The sequence below is a fragment of the Phyllobates terribilis genome, unplaced genomic scaffold (assembly GCF_046119375.1).
Source record: "Phyllobates terribilis strain yellow unplaced genomic scaffold, ASM4611937v1 Scaffold_7__3_contigs__length_470593459, whole genome shotgun sequence".
Classification (NCBI taxonomy): Eukaryota; Metazoa; Chordata; class Amphibia; order Anura; family Dendrobatidae; genus Phyllobates; species Phyllobates terribilis.
This window is the reverse complement of record NW_027362767.1, coordinates 383,142,743-383,166,022: the sequence shown is the minus strand read 5'-3', so window position 1 is coordinate 383,166,022 and position 23,280 is coordinate 383,142,743. Positions and strand designations below refer to the sequence as shown.

The 23,280-nt window shown below is 42.8% G+C and overlaps 1 protein-coding gene across 2 annotated transcripts in view; it reads left to right on the top strand.

Annotated features, from left to right (window-relative positions):
- Nucleotides 1-10,452: 10,452 nt before the first annotated feature.
- DHX34 (DExH-box helicase 34) overlaps nucleotides 10,453-23,280 on the top strand; it is a 35,558-nt gene continuing 22,730 nt past the window's right edge. Inside the window, exons 1-8 of one of the 2 annotated variants that reach the window (XM_073641431.1) lie at nucleotides 10,453-10,554; nucleotides 12,434-13,163; nucleotides 13,249-13,560; nucleotides 14,742-14,996; nucleotides 16,177-16,279; nucleotides 16,423-16,640; nucleotides 16,722-16,896; nucleotides 17,193-17,386. In XM_073641431.1, coding sequence (XP_073497532.1) covers nucleotides 12,480-13,163; nucleotides 13,249-13,560; nucleotides 14,742-14,996; nucleotides 16,177-16,279; nucleotides 16,423-16,640; nucleotides 16,722-16,896; nucleotides 17,193-17,386 — 1,941 coding nt within the window. In that variant the 5' untranslated portion in view covers nucleotides 10,453-10,554; nucleotides 12,434-12,479. Of the gene's footprint in view, nucleotides 10,577-12,433; nucleotides 13,164-13,248; nucleotides 13,561-14,741; nucleotides 14,997-16,176; nucleotides 16,280-16,422; nucleotides 16,641-16,721; nucleotides 16,897-17,192; nucleotides 17,387-23,280 lie in introns of both variants that reach the window. The other variant, XM_073641430.1, reaches the window with a different exon arrangement.

Below are 23,280 nucleotides of genomic sequence, written 5' to 3'. Positions count from 1 at the left end.
CATTTTTTCAGAGCTAGATGCAGAAAAAAAATATTTTTAATTTGCAACCTGATGGAGGTCAGTATAGATGGACTAATAGACCAAGGCCCACACACTGCTAGAAGCCCAAATATTTTTTCAGAGTTAGATGCAGAAGAAAATTATATTCAATTTGCAACCTGATTGAGGTCAGTATAGATGGACTAATAGAACAAGTCGCACACACTGCTAGAAGCCCAAATATTTTTTCAGAGCTAGATGCAGAAAAAAATTATTTTTAATTTGCAACCTGATGGAGGTCAGTATAGATGGACTAATAGACCAAGTCCCACACACTGCTCGAAGCCCAAATATTTTTTCAGAGCTAGATGCAGAAAAAAATTATATTCAATTTGCAACCTGATGGAGGTCAGTATAGATGGACTAATAGAACAAGTCCCACACACTGCTAGAAGCCCAAATATTTTTTTAGAGCTAGATGCAGAAAAAAATTATATTGAATTTGCAACCTGATGGAGGTCAGTATAGATGGACTAATAGAACAAGTCCCACACACTGCTAGAAGCCCAAATATTTTTTCAGAGCTAGATGCAGAAAAAAAATATATTCAATTTGCAACCTGATGGAGGTCAGTATAGATGGACTAATAGAACAAGTCCCACACACTGCTAGAAGCCCAAATATTTTTTCAGAGCTAGATGCAGATAAAAATTATTTTTAATTTGCAACCTGATGGAGGTCAGTATAGATGGACTAATAGACCAAGTCCCACACACTGCTAGAAGCCCAAATATTTTTTCAGAGCTAGATGCAGATAAAAATTATTTTTAATTTGCAACCTGATGGAGATCAGTATAGATGGACTAATAGAACAAGTCCCACACACTGTTAGAAGCCCAAATATTTTTTCAGAGCTAGATGCAGAAAAAAATTATATTCAGTTTGCAACCTGATGGAGGTCAGTATAGATGGAGTAATAGAATGATGCTATGCCCAAAAGGTTTTACTTCACTAGGTGCAGTAAAAAAATTGGTATTCTATACACCAGTGCTGTAGCTTGCAACACAGATAGGCTACTCCACTGACTAACACACTCTGCAATAGGCCAAAAAGGATTAGCTTTGCTAGATTTAGCCAAATGCTGTGAAAAAAACTTGCACAGCACTGGCACAGACCTGCCTGGCAAAAACTGATAGGATCTGATGTAACTTAGTCCTGAAAAGGACTGCAATTACAATTAGTCTTTACTCCCAACCTATCTATTTAAGAGCACAGACCTGCCTGATAAAAGTCGTAGGAAATGCTGTAACCTAGTCCTTAAAAGGACTGCAATCACAACTCTTCCCTACTCCCAAGCTATCTGTAGATTTGTGCGAAAATTGGCTTTAAATTAACAAGGTATAGCGCACACAGCAACAGCGGTGCCGTCTAACACGTATCTGCAGCAGTGAGAAAATGGTGGCGACGGGGAAAATGGCTGGGTCTTATAGGGCAAGGACGTGTGACATACACTGCCAATGACACATGCCCTTGCTTGTGTGAAAAAAAGCAGTTAGCTCCGTGTGTGCTCTGTTGATAGGCTGACAGATTGCACCTCCCCACTGTAAATGTGGGAAAGAGAAAAAAAAATGGAGATCTTCATTATTCCTGCAGAGATCCATCCCCTGCCCCTCCCCCCGCCCCGCTGAACACTCAAACTGCATATTAACATTAATTTTGAGCATTACTGAGAAAAAATCCAGTTATGATTTTGGTGCACAAACAGTTATCGAACATAACCTCGAACAGCCGAATTTTTTTCAAATTGTTTGTGTTCGCCGAACGGCTCGAACACCGCCCAAAACAGCTCGAATTTGAGATTGGCGAACAGTTCGAGTCAAACAACGCTCATCTCTACTTCTGACCTGACTGGAGCTAGGCCTGGCTTTGTTACTGTCTCTCTCTCTTGCACCTGCTGACCTGGTGGTAGGGCCTTCTCTTGGAGATCACTCTCCCTGGACGCTGGGGCCTCCGTGACTCCTAGCCCTGGTACAGTAGTCAGCGTTGGTCAGCCTGGGACTTGTAGTCCTCTAGGTATCCGTTGTTCCCTACTGGGTATAAAGGGTCCCTGTAGGCGCGGACCCGGTGTCCAGTGTATATTTCGGGGTGAGCCTGGTACGCTCCTCTGCCCCCTCAACTCCTCTCTCCTTTCCTCCTTGCCGTCGGCCACGCTCAGGGCCCTCACTAGGCTTCAACTCGTGCTGTAGGCCTTGGCTCGCCTAAGCACTGCAGCCAGCGTGCTGCCTCTTCACTGGTCTAAGTGCCAGCACACTCTCTCACTAAACTGAGCTGCCTGGCTCCACCCTCCCTATATATATCCCTAACAGGCTCCCTCTGCTGGTCTGAGGTGGTAGGGTGGAGGTGTGTGAATGTAATGAGGGCCTCTTGTGGAGAAGTCCATCTATGCACCCTACTGGGTTCTGTGGCACCTGTAAGCAGCAGGGCGCCACACCAGCAAGTCAGCCTAAAGCCAAATACCGTGATGCTGCATTTTCTTGGGTATTTCACATTTGGAAAGTTAGGACGATTATTGTGATTCTAAAGCTTAAAACTCACAAGAGGAATGTTTATGTGAGCTGCAATGAATCCCTTCTAACCTGGCCATTAAAGATCTTCAGGTCCCCAAATCCTTAGAGTCTCATTTTCTATACAATCTACATTCAACAGAATAGACTATTTCAAGTATAACATAAGTACAACACACATCAACTTTTCACGAGACTTCCAGGCTGTGATCATGGCTGCGGAGAATGGCAGAAGTAATGAGATGTCTTCTGTCATGGCCAACAGAAGAGGTAAGCGGGGTTTGATATTTTTTATGGAAGCTGATGGGTGGAAATTTTTAACTGATATTCATGGGTTAAAATATGTATTGTTTTTTTCCGCAAAATCTCATTCACTCGATGCAGAGAAATTCTGTAGCGTAAATTGACCAGTTCTGTTCCAATTTCCAAACCAAGACCGGTTCCAAATTTGATCCACATGCTGAGAAACTTTTCTGTACTGAAACTAACCAGAGGTGAGGATTTTAAAATATGTAGAATTCCAAATTTACCATAGATTTTCCACTTTTCAATGTAGAAGAATCCAAGGGGTAACATTTCTCCTTGCAGAGAGTAATATGTCAAGCCTGACATGGAAGGTGAGACTTTTAAACCACAATGCTACTTAGGGAAATATGCAAATTGTCTCTTCAGAGAGGAAGAGGACTCTAGTGCCACCTATAGGAAGTACAAATCCTAAAACTCAATATCGACTCTCTAAAGAGCCTTGTCACATGTCTCACCCAGCCAAACCAGATCTCAAACTTTGCACTGACGAGAGGCAGTACCCCGAAAGACACTGTCTGCAAACTGAGATTTTGGTTTCAGCTTTTATCCTAAGTCATGTGACAAGGCTCGTTAGAGAGTCGAAATTGACTTTTAGGATTGGTACTTCCTATAGGTGGCACTAGAGTTTTAGTTCTCTTCCTCTCTGAAGAGACAATTTGCATATTTCCCAGAGGAGCATTGGAGATTAAAAGTCTCCTCACCTTGGCATGTCAGGCTTGACATGTCACTCTCCGCAAGGAGAAACGTTATTCCTTGGATCCCGGTCAGACGCCTCTCATCCAGCCAAACTAGATCTCACACATTGCACTGACGAGGGGCAGTACCCCGAAACACAGTGTCTGCAAACTGAGATTTTGGTTTTGGCTCTTATCCTAAGTCATGTGACAAGGCTCGTTAGAGAGTCGATATTGAATTTAAGCAATGTAGAGGAGTGAAACTCGCCACAAATTCACAGTGAAACATAGTAAACTTGTAGATTTTGCTGTGGAATTGCAGCACAATTTGCAGGCGGATTTGAGACAGACCAGGCCTCAAATCAGGTGCCAGCAACTGGGCGCATGTAGCTTGGGACGCACCTCTGCACCTCCATAAGCCAGCTCTGATTGCTGTAGTTTAACCTTTTAGATACTGTTTTTCAATCGTGACAGTGGCATTTCAGAGGATTATGATGGGGGAAGATGTCCAATGCCAAACGGCTGACCAGCACCATGACTGCCAGGAGCAGATGGCATTGCCGTGGCAGCCTACCGAAGGTTTATAATTCGGCATTTTACAATACACTCTATTATGACAGTATTCTTGTGTTCAACTGATCACAGGTTCAAGTCCCCCAGTGGACTCAATAAAAAATGTTTAAAAAAAATCAAAACATTAAAAAAAACAAATACAAAACTTTGCACCCCCCCCATTTCCCAGAAGTAAAATCTTAAAAAAATAATATAAATTATAAAAACAAATATTTGGTATTGCAGCGTGTGCATACTAATAAAATATCATAATATTTATTCCATATGGTGAACCTCAAAATTAACACAAAAAAAGAAGTTTGAAATGGCAGAATCACAATTTTTGTTCACTGTATCTCTGAAAAAGAGAATAAAGGAGATTACAAAGCCATAGGGAACACAAAAAGGTACTGATAAAAACTACAGCTCGTACTGCAAAAAATAAACCCCCAAAACCTTATACAACTCTTATGGAGTGAAAAGAGAAGAGGGGTCCACTGGGAATCTGTCAAACAAGAGACCACATAAGCCTGGAGCTGGCCCTGTATGTCTAATGGAGGAATCTGTGATTGAAATTGGGTCACAGGAATCGGAGCACCGGTGGCTTGTAACATTGCCAGTGCTTCTCTAGCTGGTACACCATTAGGGAGGCATGTGAGGCTGCCAGCGTTATGGTAGCATCAGTAGCTGATCCATTATATTATGTCTTCTGATCAACGCTACTCAGAAAGGCTAGAGTAATTGGGTCAGTTATAGCGCCATCTCTCAAGTAGTCATGGAGGCTTCTGGATCTCATCTAAGTTTCTGGAGGCATCTCTGGTGGTTATGGAGAATTATATAACTGGCACAGTTATGGGGGCATCTGCGGCTGCCACTTATGGAACCTTCTGTAGATGCTACACTGTTATGGACACCTTTCTGGCCAGAACACATGGAGGTTTCTATTGCTGGACGTTATAGGGGCACTTCTGGCTCATACATACAAAGGACTATGTAGCTGGCTTCTGTCATTTATATAGTATTCTGAACTGTGTACTCTTATAAGGTGTGTTCAGATTGTTTTTTCCGCCTCCAAAAATCTTAACATTTTTTCCAAGTGAAATCTACTTCAGGAAATGCTTATTTGTTCCTTTGGATCCCTGAAGTGTTTTGTTGGGAGGTATGAAATGGTTTTGAACAATGTTCAATGTGTTCTTTTAGGGTGTTTAAAAAGGTTTCAAATAATTTTTTAGGTGGTTTTAAAGCAGTTTTTAAGCGTTTTTTGAGGAGGTATAAAGCGGTTTTAAAGGGTTTTTGATGTGTCTTTTGAGGTTTGAACCAGTTTTGAAGCAATTTTTGAGGAGGTTTGAAGTGGTTTTGAAGAATCTGTGAGGGCGTTTTTTGAGGAGGTATGAAGTGGTTTTGAAAAATATTTAATGTGTTTTTTGAGGAGGCATAAAAAGGTTTCAAAGAATTTTTCAAGCAGTTTTGAACTGTTTTTTTGAGGAGGTATGAAGTGGTTTTAAAGTGTTTTTGATGTGTCTTTTGAGGTTGGTGGCAGTTTTGAAGCAATTTTTGACAAGACTTGAAGTGGTTTTGAAGAATTTTTGAGGCGCTTTTTGAGGAGATTTGAAGCCATTTTGAATCAATATTTTTTTATGGCAGTATGAAGCAGCTTTTAAGAGTTTTTGAGACATTTTAAGTGGCTTTGAAGATTTTTTGAGCCATTTTTTGAGGAGGTCTGAAGCGTGTTTTGAAGTGTTTTTTTTTTAGTTAAAAAGCGGATTTGAAGAGTTTTTGAGGTATTTTTTTCAGGAGGTTTCATGCAGTTTAGAAGAGATTTTGAGGTGTTTTTTAAGGAGTTTGAAGTGGTTTGAGGAGTTTTTTTTTTGAAGTTTGAATCCATTCCAAAACGTTTTTGAGTTTTTTTTTAAAGGCTTGGACTATGCGTATACAAAGTTTTTTTTAGGAGGTATTGAAGCAGAGACTTAACAGAAACTCTCAGCAAAAAGACTGTGTGCACATAGCTTTGAATAGGTTTAAGATTTTTTTTAACCCCTTTCTGACATTATATGTACTAATATGTATCTGCGCCCTGGGCCTATCACCGGTCGCGGTGATCACATTAAATTTCCGGCGCCATTTTATTTCAGAGTAGATAGCGTCGTCATCCCGGGGGGGTGTCGCCGCGCCCCCACAACCACAATCGCTGTGATTGGCTGTTCAATTCTGAACAGCAAATCACAGCATTTCTCACTGTTTCAGTCAATCAGATTGCCCGAAACAGTGATGTGCAGCCTAGGATCGAAGTTCCTAATAGCACTGATCCTAGGCTGTTGCCTAGCAACACCAGCCCTCTCCCCAACCCGCTCTGATTGGTGCGATCGTCGATTACATCGATCACACCAATCAGAGCGCCGACCGCGAGGTGACCGGGCGGTGACCGGCCTGTGACCTGCCTGTCACCTCCCTGTGACCCCCTGTAGTGTCTGTCTAGGCCCCAGCCAGCTCTAATTGGAGTGATCGATAATGACATTGATCGCTCCAATCAGAGTGCCTGACCGGGAGGTGACCGGCCTGTGACCTGTCTGTTAGCACCCTATCACCCCCCTGTGACCACCCTGCAGCTAGTCACACTTGGTGAGGATTTGTACAGAGGATTTGATCGTCTTTGCAAAGTTCGGCCGGTCATCGAGCACTTCAACAAGAATTTTGCAGAAGTGTATGAGCCCCAAAGGGACATCTGCGTAGATGAGTCCTTAATCCATTTTAAGGGGTGGCTTGGATTCCGGCGGTACCTGCCCAGTTAGACAGCCAGGTATGGAATCAAGCTGTATAAACTGTGTGAGAGTACCTCAGGGTACACTCACAAGTTTAGAGTTTACAAAGGGAAGGACTCCCAGATTGAACCCCCTGAATGACCCCCTGTTCTGGGAGTGAGTGGGAAAATTTTGTGGAATTTGGTGCACCCACTACTGGATAAAGGTTATCACCTCTACGTGGATAACTTTTATACAAGCATCCCGCTCTTCAAGTTCCTCTCTGGGCGAGGTACCGCAGCCTGCAATACTGTCCGCAAAAATCAGAAAAGCCTCCCAAAGACACTAACTGGGCAGCTGCTCTGCAGGGGTGACAGCAGAGCCCAATGTAGCGACCACCTGCTGGTGATCAAGTACAAGAACAAGAGGGATGTCCTTTTCTTGACCACCATACATGGTGATGGCAGCACCCTCAGCACTGTACAAGGTTCCACTACACAGGTCGTCAAACCAGACTTTGTAATTGGGGTACAACAAGCACATGGGGGGAGTTGATCTCTTTGATCAAGTCCTCCAGCCGTACAGTGCTTTGAGAAAGGCCAAGGTATGGTATAAGAAGCTGGCCGTGCACATCGTACAGATGGCAATGCACAACGCTTTCCTTCTGTCACAATGTGCAGGCCATACTTCTATGTCGTACCTTCACTTCCAGGAGGTAGTGATCAAGGCCCTGATATTTGGCAGTGGTGACGGAGTGGACCCCAGTACTTCTGGAACTGAAGGACCTCGAATTGTACCAGGCCAGCATTTCCCGGGAGAGGTCCCTCACAGCGGAAAAAAAGGTAAGTCACAAAAGATGTGCCGAGTGTGTTCCAAAAGGGAAATACGAAAGGGCACCATTTATCAATGTGACACCGGCCCCGACAAACCTGGCCTGTGCATGAAAGAATGCTTCAAAAGGTACCATACTTCCATGGACTACTGAATTAATTTCTGATGTAAGACAACCTGATGAACACTACACAACTGACGTAGTATTCGTCAGGTTGTCATACCTCTGTTATATAGTGTTTGTCAGGTTGTCCTACACAACTGACGTATGACACTGCATTATTAAATTCACATATCAGGAATCAGTTCCAAAAAGGAGGCACTTGTTGAGCATTTCCAATGTTTAGGCACATCAGGGGCTTTGAACGCGTGACATGACGCCCGCAGGCCGTTCTGTCAAAGTCTGCATTCCAAAGCGTCACTCCTTTCCTTTCGGGCACTGGCGTGAACCCAAACAGTAGTTTTCTCCAACACATGGGGTATCAGCGTACTCAGGAGAAATTGCACAACAGATTTTGAACTCCACTTTCTCCTGCTACCCTTGTGAAAATATTTTTTTAACATTTTTGTGGAAAAAAATTGTTTTTTTTTCTATTTTCATAAGTCAATATTATAATTTTCTGTGACGCACCTGGGGGTTCAAGGTGCTCTCCACACATCTCGATAAATTCATTGGGGGGTCTAATTTCCAAAAAGGTGGCACTTGTTGGGCATTTCCACTATTTAGGCACATCAGGGGCACTGAACACGTGACATGACGCTCACAGACCATTCCATCAAAGTCTGCATTCCAAAGCGTCACTCCTTCCCTTCTGAGCCCTGACGTGCGCCCAAACAGTAGTTTTCTCCAACACATGGGGTATCAGCGTACTCAGGAGAAATTGCACAACAACATTTGGGGTCCAATTTCTCCTGTTACCCTCGTGAAAATAAAAAAATTGCGGCTAAAAAATCGTTTTTGTGGAAATTTTTTTTTTTTTTTCACGACTCTACGTTATAAACTTTTGCGAAACACTTGGGGGTTCAAAGTGCTCATCACACATCTAAATAAGTTTCTTAAGGGGTCTAGTTTCCAAAATGGGGTCACTTGTGGGGGTTTTCCACTGTTTAGGCACATCAGGGGCTCTCCAAACGCGACATGGCGTCCGCTGTAAGTTCCTGTGAGTTTTGCGTTGAAAACGTGAAAGGGTGCTCCTTCCCTTCCGAGCCCTGACATGCGCCCAAACAATGGCTTTCCCCCACATATGGAGTATCAGCGTACTCAGGAGAAATTGCAAACAACTTTTGGCGTCCAATTTCTCTTGTTACCCTCGTGAAAATAAACAAAATTTCGGCTAGAAAACTGTTTTTGTGAAAGCAAAGTGATTTTTTTTTTTACGGCTCTACGTTATAAACTTTTGCAAAACACTTGGGGGTTCAAAGTCCTCACCACACATCTAAATAAGTTCCTTAAGGGGTCTAGTTTCCATAATGGGGTCGCTTGTGGGGGGTTTCCACTGTTTAGGCACATCAGGGGCTCTGCAAACGCAACATGCCGTACGCTGTAAATTCCAGCGAGTTTTGCGTTGAAAACGTGAAAGGGTGCTCCTTCCCTTCCGAGCCCTGCGCCCAAACAATGGCTTTCCCCCACATATTGGGTATTAGCATACTCAGGAGAAGTTTCACAACATCTTTTGGGGTCCAATTTCTCCTGTTACCTTTTTGAAAATAAAAAATTGGGGTCTAAAGTAAAATTTTAGTGAAAAAAAGTTAAATGTTCATTTTTTCCTTTCACGTCCGATTAATTGCTGTGAAGCACGTGAAGGGTTAATAATAAAGTTTTTGAATGTGGTTTTGAGCACCTTGAGGGGTGCAGTTTTTAGAATGGTGTCAGTCTTGGATATTTTCTGCCATAAAGGCCCCTCAAAGTGACTTCAAATGTGATGTGGTCCCTAAAAAAAATGGTTTTGTAAATTTTGTTGTAAAAATGAGAAATCACTGGTCAACTTTTAACCCTTATAACTCCCTAACAACAAAAAAAAAATTGGTTCCAAAATTGTGCTGATGTAAAGTAGACATGTGGGAAATGTTATTTATTAACTATTTTTTTGTGACATATGTTTTTGATTTAAGGGCATGAAAATTCAAAGTTTGAAAATTGCGAAATTTTCACAATTTTCGCCAAATTTCCGATTTTTTTTTTTACAAATAAACGCAAGTGATTTACCACTATCATGAAGTACAATATGTCACGAAAAAACAATCTCAGAATCAGGGGGATCCGTTGGTCTATTGGTCGGACAATGCCGAGTTTCCTAAAAACAACTGCTCAAAAAAGCTCACCATATTAAGAGTAAAGTGGATTTGACAATGAAATAAATAAGAAGAGCATTCAAAGCATTTTTATGCGATTTTTGAGGCGTTTTTACAGTATCACCTCTGGGTAGTAATAGGGGTAATATCCTAAATTCAAAGTAGCACTAAAACATTAGCATAGAAAAAAGAAAAGCTCCATGTATATTGTAAACATGTAAAAAAATACAAGATGGGGTAAAGCAATAGGTTACTAGCTCATAGATTAAACAATTAACCATCAGGGGTATAATACATGTAACACAATGTTTCCTGTTGGGTAATGCCAATAATAAAACATGCTTTATATGTGAAAATCGATTATATTGCAGCACAATACCCACCAAAATAAGAACAAAAACATTTTTATACATTTTCTCTATTACAGGTAGGAAGACACGTCCAGAGAAGAACACGGAACCAAAGCTCGGTAACTTGTTTCTGATGGGATGGTGATTGTAAACGCACCCAAAGAGCATTGAGCAAAGGACCTGATTATCCAAGCCTCGCTTTGGCAGAATAAGCCGTGGAACGCAAACCCGGAAGTGTGTGAGATCTTGGAGGATTGCATGTGCACGGGTAAATAATGTGATGCAGGAAGGTGGGTTTAGTGTTTGTACGACTCTAAAGCAGATGCTGAGCTCTGTGCAGATTATAATCTCCTGTAATCGGAGTGATAGCCAAGAAGGTCCCTTAAGAAGTCATTTATAGGAGACAATATTACATATAACGTCTGACTATTTAACCCCTTAGTGACCTGCCTATATCTATATGCATGTCTACCTGTAATGCAACTATATTTTGCACCGTTTTGCAGTGCTATTCTGCATTTAGTGCTGCACCCACCATAAGCGCTGTCTCTTTAAGGAGGTACGTGGGTCTTGAGAATGAGGGGACTGCACATATGGTGTAGCGTTGCGTCCCCCTTATGATTTTTGCAGAGGCACTCGGGACTGCAGCTCAGCCCTATCCAAGTGAATGGGGGCAGGTGCAGACCCCCACTGATCATAAAGTAATGGCATAGGCAAAACTGACGCACTGGGGGACCTTTATCATCGTGTTTGCGCCAACATTTTTGCAGTAATTGTGACATTTCATTGTAAATGCCTAAGCCAGAATTATCAATGTTTTATACCATTTATTACACCAGTTTTTAGTGCCAGAATTTAAAGAGAACCTGTCGCTAGATTTATTCTGTCTGTGGTTCGGGCAGCATGAATCACAGCCTGGTTTCCCGATGGCAGCCATATATGTATCTCTCTGAGAACGCTCCAATGTTTCAGAGAAAGTAAAATTTGAAGATCCGACAGGAAACTATAGGGATCAAAGAGACTGTGTAACCCCTGTTTGATTGACAGGTCTCTTATGTATACATATGAGAATCCTGTCAATCAACAGGAGTTGGGTAGACAGGAGCCAGTAAGGAGCTCCACAGGTTTAGTCATGTCTCCCTCTAAAGTTCCTGGCCAGCTTTTCAAACATAGTATGAAAAAAGAAAAAAAGAGCACCATCGTTACTCACACAGTCAGACGGGATAAAGGCCCACACCCTGTGGTTATTCTGGAGCTCCTGGTTCTTCACCACATGCAGAATTTCATGCACAATTTTTATTCCTATAAAAAAGTATTTTATTGCAAAAAATCGTAAAACATGGATACAGGAGAACACGGGTGCATAAGACGAATGATGGCCGTTTCACACACAATGGTGCTTCAATGGGTTTTAAACATAAGTAGCTGTAATCCGTGCAGCCAGGCTATGGTTCGTGCTGCCCCTTGTTTGGGCAGCTTGAATCTATTGACAGATTCCTTTTAAAAATAAGGAGAAAGAGGGTGTGTGGTGAACCTTATAGCATGAATTATGATACATTTATGATTACAATTTCTCCAAAATATGTTGCACGTACTAGAAAGGTCTAACTGTCTTAAAAATGCACCGTGAAAATAAATTTATGTTTGCAACTATTTTTTAACACGCCTTAAAAGTCTCTTGCTCTTTTTCTAGCATCAGAAGGGTACCAAGTTTCACACTTAAAAAGTTGCACAAAAATATTTGCATTGGCTTGCAACATTTGACTCCTTGGTCTCAGGCTTTTACCTAATAATAATAAGTGTGCTAACCATGTCTAAAAAGAGAGATGATGGGTTCTGTTGATATGAGTTTTGTGCATAAGTTAGGCTGGCTTTTCACATGCGGCATTCACGGTTCGAGTCTGGAACATTATTTTCGTATTGAACGCAGGTCTCCTCACAGCGTCATAGGCATATATGAGGCTGTTGAGTTCAGATCAGGAGAACCAAGGCTGCTCAGTACATCATGATCTGACCTTGGAACATTAATGTCGGAAACTGGGCAATAGACTTGTATCCTAGTGTCTGTACATAGAAAATTTAGATTCCTTCTTTGTGTGTATCCTTTTAAGACACTGACAATTGTGTTTTATAACTTGTTTTTTAAGGGCATAGCCTAATAATTTCCTAGCCTGGATGAGATGATTCGGCAGCATGGAGAGGGACGAAAGAAGTGACCAGTGGGATTGGAATAGCCCCCGGAATCGCGTTCTTCTAGAGGAGCTATTCTTTGATCCTCATGGCTACATCAAAGCTAATTCTGAAGAAAGTAGAGAATTTTGGTCATTTTTTGAACGTTTCCAAAGATTTCAAAGTCTTCAAAAACAAAACCGTAAAACAAATGAGCCGAGCCATCATGAAGGACAAAGACGTGAACTTATGGACCTTCCCAAGGAGTATGATGCAAGGTATCGAATCAACCAGACCATTGTACTGAGCAGAGACATTGAAAAAGTTCTGCAGGGACATCAGGACAAGGGGCGTAAATCCAGAGATGTCAGTGGTGTGCCTAAAGAGAAGCTACATGAATTTAAGAAAGCCATTCTTCACTACCTGGACTTCAGCCAGAGGCAGAGTTTCGGAAAGTTGGCCAAGCTCCGGAAGGAGAGGTCAAGCTTGCCCATCTTTCAGTACAGAGAAAAAATAGTCCAGATGGTGAGAGCTCACCAGGTTGTGGTGGTTGCAGGAGACACCGGGTGTGGAAAATCTACACAGGTTCCTCAGTACCTGTTGGCAGCAGGTTTTGGGCATATAGCTTGTACCCAGCCGCGTAGAATTGCTTGTATTTCATTAGCTAAGAGAGTTGGGTTTGAGAGCCTCAACCAGTATGGATCCAAGGTAAGATCTGATTTTCAAACTTGGACATCAATAGCAAAGCAATGTAGAACATAATGCTGATATTTTCATTGCTATCATCCATTAGGTTGGGTACCAGATCCGCTTCGAGACCAGCCGTTCGCCAGCCACAAAAATTGTGTTTCTGACAGAAGGTCTGTTACTCCGTCAAATTCAGAGAGACCCAGAGGTTCCTCAGTACCAGGTCCTTATAGTGGATGAAGTGCATGAACGACATCTTCACAGCGACTTCCTGCTGGGAGTCTTACGTCAGCTGCTCGCTTTACGGTCAGATTTGAAGGTCATTCTCATGTCGGCCACCATAAACATCAAGCTCTTCTCTGGATACTTTGACCAGGCTCCAGTCCTCCAAGTCCCAGGAAGACTTTTTCCTATACAGGTAGAATTAAAGCGGTATTCTGATCATAGACGTGTTTGGCATATCCTCATATGTGCCATATATATGTGATAGATGTAGGTTCCACCTCTTAAAACCTGTGCCTTGACCCTCGTCTTGTCCGGTGTGGTGGCTGCTACGTCTAGGCAATGAATGATTGGAAGTGAATTCTCTTCTATGGAAGTCATGTAAACAGCCACACATGCTTGCTCAGTTATCTTACATAGAAGTGAATGGAGAGAGGCACAAACAAGATATACAACTGGCAGCTGCCTGTAAGAGCAACGATTGTTGAAAAAAGAGAATAAAAACGCCAGAATTACCATTTGTCAGTTGCAACAGCTCCAAAAAAAAACGCAATAAATAGTGATTAAAATGTCTATAACTCAAATGGGACCAGTAAGGTCATGTTCACACGTTCAGTATTTAGTCAGTTTTTTACATCAGTATTTGTAAGCCAAAACCAAAAGTGGAATAATCAGAGGAAAAGTATAATAGAAACACGTCACCACTTCTGTATTTATCACCCGCTCCTCGTTTTGGCTTACACATACTGATGTAAAATACTGACCAAATACTGAGAGTGTGACCGTAGCCTGAAACTACAACTCAGCTTGCAAAAAAAACAAATAAACAATGTCTCAAACATACCAATGACAGAAAAAGAAGTTAAAAGCCTTAGAAAATTGTGAAATCAATTCATATTTTTTATTTGACAAAGTTCAGATTTTTTTCACCACTAAAAAAATAAATAGATTAAAAAAATATAAGTTCGGCATCGCTGTTCATCCTGACCAGATGAATTATACCGCCAGGTTCATTATTACCGCACAATGATTGCTTTACAAAGAAACCCCCAAAAACAGTTTCAGAATTGTCTTTTTTTTCCTACCATTTCACTGTTCTTGGAATTTTTTTCCTCACTTTTCAGTGCATTTTGATATTCAAAACTAAAATTCGTTCTACAAAAAACAAGTCCTTATACGCCTATGTCACCGGGAAAAATAAAAAAGATAGGCCTCTTGCAAGAACACAAAATTTTTAAAATGTCCGTGTCTTTAAGGGGTTAATTGCATATCCTAAGGGTGTACATAAGTGTCTTAAGATTGGAAAGCCCTTTTATACAAATGTATGTTATGCAAAATGCCATATACTTAGTGATCTTACTGAATTTCATGTCCTAGGTAATCTACCAGCCAATCCCCCAGGAGGAGAAAGCATCCAAGTCCGAGAAGCTGGACCCCAGACCTTACCTCCGTGTACTACAAGCCATTGATCACAAGTATCCAGTGGATGAGCGCGGAGATTTGCTCATCTTTCTCAGCGGGGTGACGGAAATCAGCAGTGTGCAGGAAGCGGTACAGGTATACGCCACCCATACCCAGCGCTGGATTGTGCTCCCATTACACAGCACCCTGTCCATCGCTGAACAAGATAAGGTACGTTTTCAAAGATGGTCTCTTGTAGTATTTCATTGTGCATCTAAGCCCTCTCTGTAAATATGTGATATGATTCTCCTATATAAAGACACTAAGACTCCTCTGCAGGTTACATATATGCAGACTTTAAGGGTATGTTCACACACACAGCGGATTTTCCTTATGGATTTGACTACAGCAAAGTGGATGAGATTTTCTGTGGGAAAATATTCACACATACATTTTCATGAGGTGGGGATTTTAAATTTGCGACGTGTCAATTTTTTTAGAGCCGATTTTCATTTATGCATTGCAAGGGTAAAATCCGTAATGGAATCTCCATGTAAAGCAGTTAAAGGGGTTGTCCAGTATTTGGACAATCCATTCTCAATGCCTATGCTTTCCTCTTGTAAAATAACAACACCTATACTCACCTCTGGTGTCGGCACTGGCTCTCCGGAGATAACAATGTCAATCTATCCCTGTGGCCAATCAGTAGACGCTTCATTTACCTAGCCTTTGGTCAAATCTCATACATCCAGAGGAAGTGAGAGCAGCCGCTGGGATCGTGTGACATAAAAATGTCACATAATCCCAGGGAGAGCCAGTGCAAACACTGCTGGATCAATGCCGGTGAGTTGTCTTTTTTTTTTCTCTGTTTTTTTGTGTTCCGATACACACAAAGGAAATAAACGTGTATAACAAAACATGTGTAATTGCAATACTTTTCTGGGAGAAATACTTCATTTTCTGGAACAATTTCAAGGGTGCCAACATATTCGGCCATGGCTGTATATGGGGTCTTATGGTTAGACCACCTTCGCAACCACACTGTTCCTGTGAACCCAAGTTGAAAAATGGCTGAAAAAATACCCTCATCATGGTTGATCCTTGTTGCTCTTGGTGGCGGACATTGGGGGTCGCTCTTGCTGCTCCTATACGTTTTGGTTTGTACTCTGATCCTGTCCAAATGTTGACATCTTTTTTTGCGTTCCTAAAGTCTGCATAATTTATGGGAGTATTGGATTTCTTGAGACACCCCATGCACCGGTTGTACAAAATAAGCCTTCCCCAAAAAATCTTGGTCACAGCAAAGAGACAAGTTTTGACCTCTACATGTGGATGTGCCCTAATTCAGCATTTATGCCCATTTGTGACATACACTTTCTTTGATTACTCTCCGTTTATACCCATAATGCAGGTATTTGACTTGTCTCCACCCGGTGTCCGGAAATGTATAATCTCCACCAACATTGCCGAAACCTCCGTGACTATCGATGGCGTCAGATTTGTGCTCGATTCCGGTAAGGAGTTCGCTCTACAATACGCTTTTCTACAAGCAAACTGCTTTCCTAGGAAGGATCAGTGATGTTACCATCTATGACCTCCACTTTGCATTTCCCCAGCACCATCACCACTAAATTAATATTCTGTGCCATCTCTGCAGGAAAAGTCAAAGAGATGAGTTTTGACCCCAAAGCAAAGATGCAGCGACTGCAGGAATTTTGGATTAGTCGTGCAAGTGCCGAGCAGAGGAAAGGTCGGGCCGGCAGGACGGGCCCCGGGGTGTGTTATCGCCTCTATGCAGAATCTGACTATGATGCTTTTGCACCGTACCCAGTGCCGGAGATCCAGCGTGTGGCTTTGGATGCATTAGTTTTGCAGGTATGTGTGTTATTTCTGCAGAAATTATTTGTATCTCTCATTATAACATGACTCAGAACTGTATATTTGTGTCACTGACAGATGAAGAGTATGGGTTTAGGAGATCCACGCACCTTTCCTTTTATAGAGCAGCCCCCAATGTCAAGCATCGAGACGGCCATTTTTTACTTGCGAGACCAGGGTGCGCTTGATGGCAGCGAAGAAGTCACACCTATTGGAAACCTTCTGGCACAGCTGCCAGTGGATGTTGTTATCGGTAAGGCCTAAAATTAAAGTGATTTGCCCAAGTTTATTCCTTTTCAGAAACAGTGCCACCCTTGTTTATAGGCAGTGACTGATATTGCAGCTCGTCTCAATTTAAATCAATGGGATCGAGCTGCAATATCAGACACAACTCATGTACCAGAGATTTCCTGTGTCCGGAAAAAGAGCAGACCCATTTTTCTAATTCCGGACAACCCCTTTAAGCTTTTTTTTTTTATAGTAAACTGCAATGACTTTCATATATTCCTGACATAAAGCTTTAATCGTTCATTTTTATCCCTTGCTTAGGAAAGATGCTGATATTGGGGTCATTATTCAGCCTGGTGGAGCCAATCTTGACTGTTGCAGCAGCCCTTAGTGTACAGTCGCCCTTTGTACGGAGCGCCACTAATAACCCAGAGTGCTCCACAGCAAGGAAACCTTTAGAGAGCGACCACGGAGACCCCTTCACTTTGCTCAATGTCTTCAATGAGTGGATCCAGGTGAGAAGGCTGGTTGTGCCACTTAAATGCTATCAAAAGAGAGTGGCAATGGCACTTAAGTGGTTAAATAGCAGTGACTGTATCTAGATATGTTTGCTGCTTTGAGAGGGGCAGATGTCGGCTGTATAACAGAGCCAGCATCTACCATGTATGGTGTAGGCTCAGCGTCTGAGCCTAAAATACAAAGGAAATGTGTCATCTTTAACTTTTTTAGAGATCATTTCATCTTCAACTTGCTTAACTGTTCACAATAACAGTAATTTTGACCAGGGGTGCCCAAACTTATACATGCCACTGTGTGTGCATATAGATAGATAGATATGAGTGACAAAAACTCAAGTCATCCACTTCTTTTTCTATTAAAAAATACTAAATACTACTAAAAAGTAAAGTAAAAATTAAAAAAAATTAAAAAGAGCCAAAAGCTATCAAAATATTAAAGTACGATAACACCATGAAGCAGAAAAAAAAATTTAAATTCTAGAATTGTTATCTTTTGTTTGTGGCACTTTTCTTCCCTTCACCCCGCAAAAAAAAATGCAATTAAAACATTGTGTGTATCCAAAAATTGTATGAATAAAAACATCTCGGTATCTAATGACAGTCAGGCTACCTCTGGCGAGCACATGGAGGGCTGTGTGGCCCTCCAAAGAAATGCCACCCCACACCATTACTGACCCACTGCCAAACCGGTCATGCTGATGGATGTTGCAGGCAGCAGATCGCTCTCCACGGCGTCTCCAGACTCTGTCACGTCTGTCACATGTGCTCAGTGTGAACCTGCTTTCATCTGTGAAGAGCACAGGGCGCCAGTGGCGACTTTGCCAATCCTGGTGTTCTGTGGCAAATGCCAAGCATCCTGCACGGTGTTGGGCTGTGAGCACAACCCCCATCTGTGGACATCGGGCCCTCATACAACCCTCATGGAGTCGGTTTCTAACCGTTTGTGCAGACACATGCACATTTGTGGCCTGCTGGAGGTCATTTTGCAGGGCTCTGGCAGTGCTCCTCCTGTTCCTCCTTGCACAAAGGCGGAGGTAGCGGTCCTGCTGCTGGGTTGTTGCCCTCCTACGGCCCCCTCCACGTCTCATGGTGTACTGGCCTATCTCCTGGTAGCGCCTCCAGCCTCTGGACATTACGCTGACAAACACCGCAAACCTTCTTGCCACAGCTCACATTGATGTGCCATCCTGGATGAGCTGCACTACCTGAGCAACTTCTGTGGGTTGTAGAGTCCGTCTCATGCTACCACGAGTGTGAAAGCACAACAACATTCAAAAGTGACCAAAACATCAGCCAGAAAGCATTGGTACTGAGATGTGGTCTGTGGTCCGCACCTGCAGAACCACTCCTTTATCGAGGGTGTCTTGATAATTGCCAATCATTTCCATCTATTGTCTATTCCATTTGCACAACAGCATGTGAAATTGATTGTCAATCAGTGTTGCTTCCTAAGTGGACAGTTTGATTTCACAGAAGTTTGATTTACTTGGAGTTATATTCTGTTGTTTAAGTGTTCCCTTTATTTCTTTGAGCAGTGTATATACAGTACAGACCAAAAGTTTGGACACACCTTCTCATTTAAAGATTTTTCTGTATTTTCATAACTATGAAAATTGTACATTCACACAATGCATCAAAACTATAAATTAACACATGTGGAATTATATACTTAACAAAAAAGTGTGAAACAACTTTAAATATGTCTTATATTCCAGGTTCTTCAAAGTAGCCACCTTTTGCTTTGATGACTGCTTTGCACACTCTTGGCATTCTCTTGATGAGCTTCAAGAGGTAGTCACCGGAAATGGTCTTCCAACAATCTTGAAGGAGTTCCCAGAGATGCTTAGCACTTGTTGGCCCTTTTGCCTTCACTCTGCGGTCCAGCTCACCCCAAACCATCTTGATTGGGTTCAGGTCTGGTGACTGTGGAGGCCAGGTCATCTGGCGTAGCACCCCATCACTCTCCTTCTTGGTCAAATAGCCCTTACACAGCCTGGAGGTGTGTTTGGGGTCATTGTCCTGTTGAAAAATAAATGATGGGGTCCAACTAAACGCAAACCGGATGGAATAGCATGCTGCTGCAAGATGCTGTGGTAGCCATGCTGGTTCAGTATGCCTTCAATTTTGAATAAATCCCCAACAGTGTCACCAGCAAAGCACCCCCACACCATCACACCTCCTCCTCCATGCTTCACGGTGGGAACCAGGCATGTAGAGTTCATCCGTTCACCTTTTCTGCGTCGCACAAAGACACGGTGGTTGGAACCAAAGATCTCAAATTTGGACTCATCAGACCAAAGCACAGATTTCCACTGGTCTAATGTCCATTCCTTGTGTTCTTTAGCCCAAACAAGTCTCTTCTGCTTGTTGCCTGTCCTTAGCAGTGGTTTCCTAGCAGCTATTTTACCATGAAGGCCTGCTGCACAAAGTCTCCTCTTAACAGTTGTTGTAGAGATGTGTCTGCTGCTAGAACTCTGTGTGGCATTGACCTGGTCTCTAATCTGAGCTGCTGTTAACCTGCGATTTCTGAGGCTGGTGACTCGGATAAACTTATCCTCAGAAGCAGAGGTGACTCTTGGTCTTCCTTTCCTGGGGTGGTCCTCATGTGAGCCAGTTTCTTTGTAGCGCTTGATGGTTTTTGCACCTGCACTTGGGGACACTTGGGGACACTTTTCAAAGTTTGCCCAATTTTTCGGACTGACTGACTTGTTTTTCTTTACTTAGCTGCTTATTTCTTGCCATAATACAAATTCTAACAGTCTATTCAGTAGGACTATCAGCTGTGTATCCACCAGACTTCTGCACAACACAACTGATGGTCCCAACCCCATTTATAAGGCAAGAAATCCCACTTATTAAACCTGACAGGGCACACCTGTGAAGTGAAAACCATTTCCGGTGACTACTTCTTGAAGCTCATCAAGAGAATGCCAAGAGTGTGCAAAGCAGTCATCAAAGCAAAAGGTGGCTACTTTGAAGAACCTAGAATATAAGACATATTTTCAGTTGTTTCACACTTTTTTGTTAAGTATATAATTCCACATGTGTTAATTCATAGCTTTGATGCCTTCAGTGTGAATGTCCAATTTTCAAAGTCATGAAAATACAGAAAAATCTTTAAATGAGAAGATGTGTCCAAACTTTTGGTCTATACTGTGTGTGTATATATATATATATATATATATATATGTATATGTACTAGATGGTGGCCCGATTCTAATGCATCGGGTATTCTAATTTATGTATGCGGCCGACTGGGCACGACTAATCAGCGAAGCAGTGTTTAAATGGGTTGTGCACTACTTTAAATTAACCCCCCAATGTATCCCCCCGGGGCCCCTAATGAATTTTGTAATTACGTCATGTTGTCAATACTGCTTGTGACAACATCGCTGACCACGCTGCAAGTGTGAAGGGAGGAACGGGGAGCGAGGCCGCCGGTCGGGGTACTTCTGCTGCGAGCAGCCGGGAGTAGTGTTGAGCGATACCTTCCGATATCGGGAAATATCGGATTGGATTGGATCGGACCGATACCCAAAAAATATCGGATATCGCCGATTCCGATACCGGAAGCCAATGCAAGTCAATGGGACACAAATATCGGAATGAAAATAAACCCTTTCTTTCCTTGTAGGTTAATTCTACATGAAGGAAAACAACTAAGAATGATGTAGACTGTATTACATGAAAAGCCGGCAATTCAGCAGCGGCATTCACCGTTACCCCACTATTTAGAACAGAAAGAATAGAGCATCACACATAGATTAGATAGAAACATGTCAGTCACATATATAAGAAGTACAGTGACAGTGTTGCTTCCTGTACTTGTCATTTAGTGTTAAAATAAAGGATTTATTAAAAAAAAAATTGGCGTGGGGTTCCCCGTAATTTTAGTCTCTAGCGGAGGTTAAGCAGGCGGCTGGGACAGATTTTTGAAGCCTGGGAGGGGGTAATACCCACGGAGCTTCCCAGGCTACTAATATCAGCCCCCAGCTGAATACCTAGCCTTTACTAGCTATTAAAATGGGGGATCTCAAAACAAATAGGTCCCCCCTATTTTAATAGCTAGCAAAGGCTAGGCAGACAGCTGGGGGCTGATATTAATAGCCCAGGAAGGGTGCCATGAATATTGGCCCCCTCCCAGGCTAGAAACACCAGCCGTCAGCCGTCCCAGAAATGGCGCATCCATATAATGCCAACTGACATCAAGCCCAGGTTAGTAATGGAGAGGCGCCTATAAGACACCCCCATTACTAACCCCATAGTCAAAGTTAAAAAAAAAACACAAACACCCAGGATAAAGTCCTTTAATTGAAATAAAAACACAATTCTTTATTGTTCTAAATTAAACCATACTTACCATCACGCCCATTCCAGCTGAAGCCAATGTCTTTTGCAATAAAAGTAAAATAATAAAGCAACCTCATCCTTACCTTTCCATGGTTCCCAGGACGGCTCCAGCTCTGCTACATTGACATGACAGGCTGGATCGCAGCCGAAAGCTGCCATCCAGCTTGCCATGCCGCAGACACTGAGAAGCGCAGGCATGCTTGCGCTCCTCAGTGTCTCGCTGTGACGGCATCCAGATGAGCCGAGGTCATGTCCAATGAGCTCAGCTCACCTCATGCACGTCACTGACAGCGTGGGAAAATTCTCCTGCGCTCAGCGCTTCAGCAGGAGAATTCTCCCACGCTGGGATGACATTGAGATGACAGGCTGGATCGCAGCTGAGCGCTGCCATCCAGCATGCCATCCTTCATAGACACTGCAGAGCGCAGGCATGCTTGCTCCGTGGGTATTACCCCCTTCCCAGGCTTCAAACATCTGCCCCAGCCGTCTGCTTAACCTCCGCTAGAGACTAAAATTACGAGGAACCCCACGCCAATTTTTTTTTTAATAAATCCTTTATTTTAACACTAAATGACAAGTACAGTAATCAACACTATCACTGTACTTCTTATATATGTGACTGACATGTTTCTATGTATCTAATCTATGTGTGATGCTCTATTCTTTCTATTCTAAATTGTCGGGTACCGATGCTGAATTGCCGGCCGGCTTTTTTAAAGAGACGGTGCATGAAAACACTATTATTTTTTTTAATAAATCCTTTAACACTAAATGACAAGTACAGTAAGCTGAGCGCTGCCATCCAGCTTGTCATCCTTCAGAGACACTGCAGAGCGCAGGCATTATGGGAATTTCCGATTCCGGTATTCGATATTCTAAAAGTATCGGAACTCAGTATCAGAACTCTGATACCGCTAATATAGGTCGATACCTGATATTTCAGTATCGGAATGCTAAACACTAGCTCCCGGCTGCGTCGCCGCTGATCTCCCGACGGTGACCTGCGTGTTTCAAATCTGGCGCCAATTCGCGGCCGGGCTGCGCCAGTCGCTGATTGGTCGCGGCCGACTGGCCGCAACCAATCAGAGAAGCGGTGTTTTAAATTTCGCGCCAATATCTCTGATTGGTCGCAGCCGCCCGGCCGCAAACAATCAGCGAAGTGTGTTTCAAATCCGGCGCCAATTCGCAGCTGGACTGTGCTCGTTGCTGGTTGGTGGCGGCCGCCGGCCGCGACCAATCAGGACAGCGGTGTTTTTAAATTTCGCGCCAATATCGCTGACCTATCAGCGAACCGTGTTAGTGAGGACCGGGGAGCGGCGCTGCAGCCGGGAGATGACCGGTGTTATGGAGACCCTCTTTGTTTTAAGGAGAACTTTGGAATAGACAGCAAAGGGTCTTCACATTGCCAGTGAGATTCAAATTAAGATACTTCATCGATGAAGGAAGAGAGACAGAATACATGTGACATGCATTGTCAGCAGGTAGAGTCTTCCTTGTGTGGCAGCAAAGACTCGCCATATTTATTAGCTAGACAGAACAGA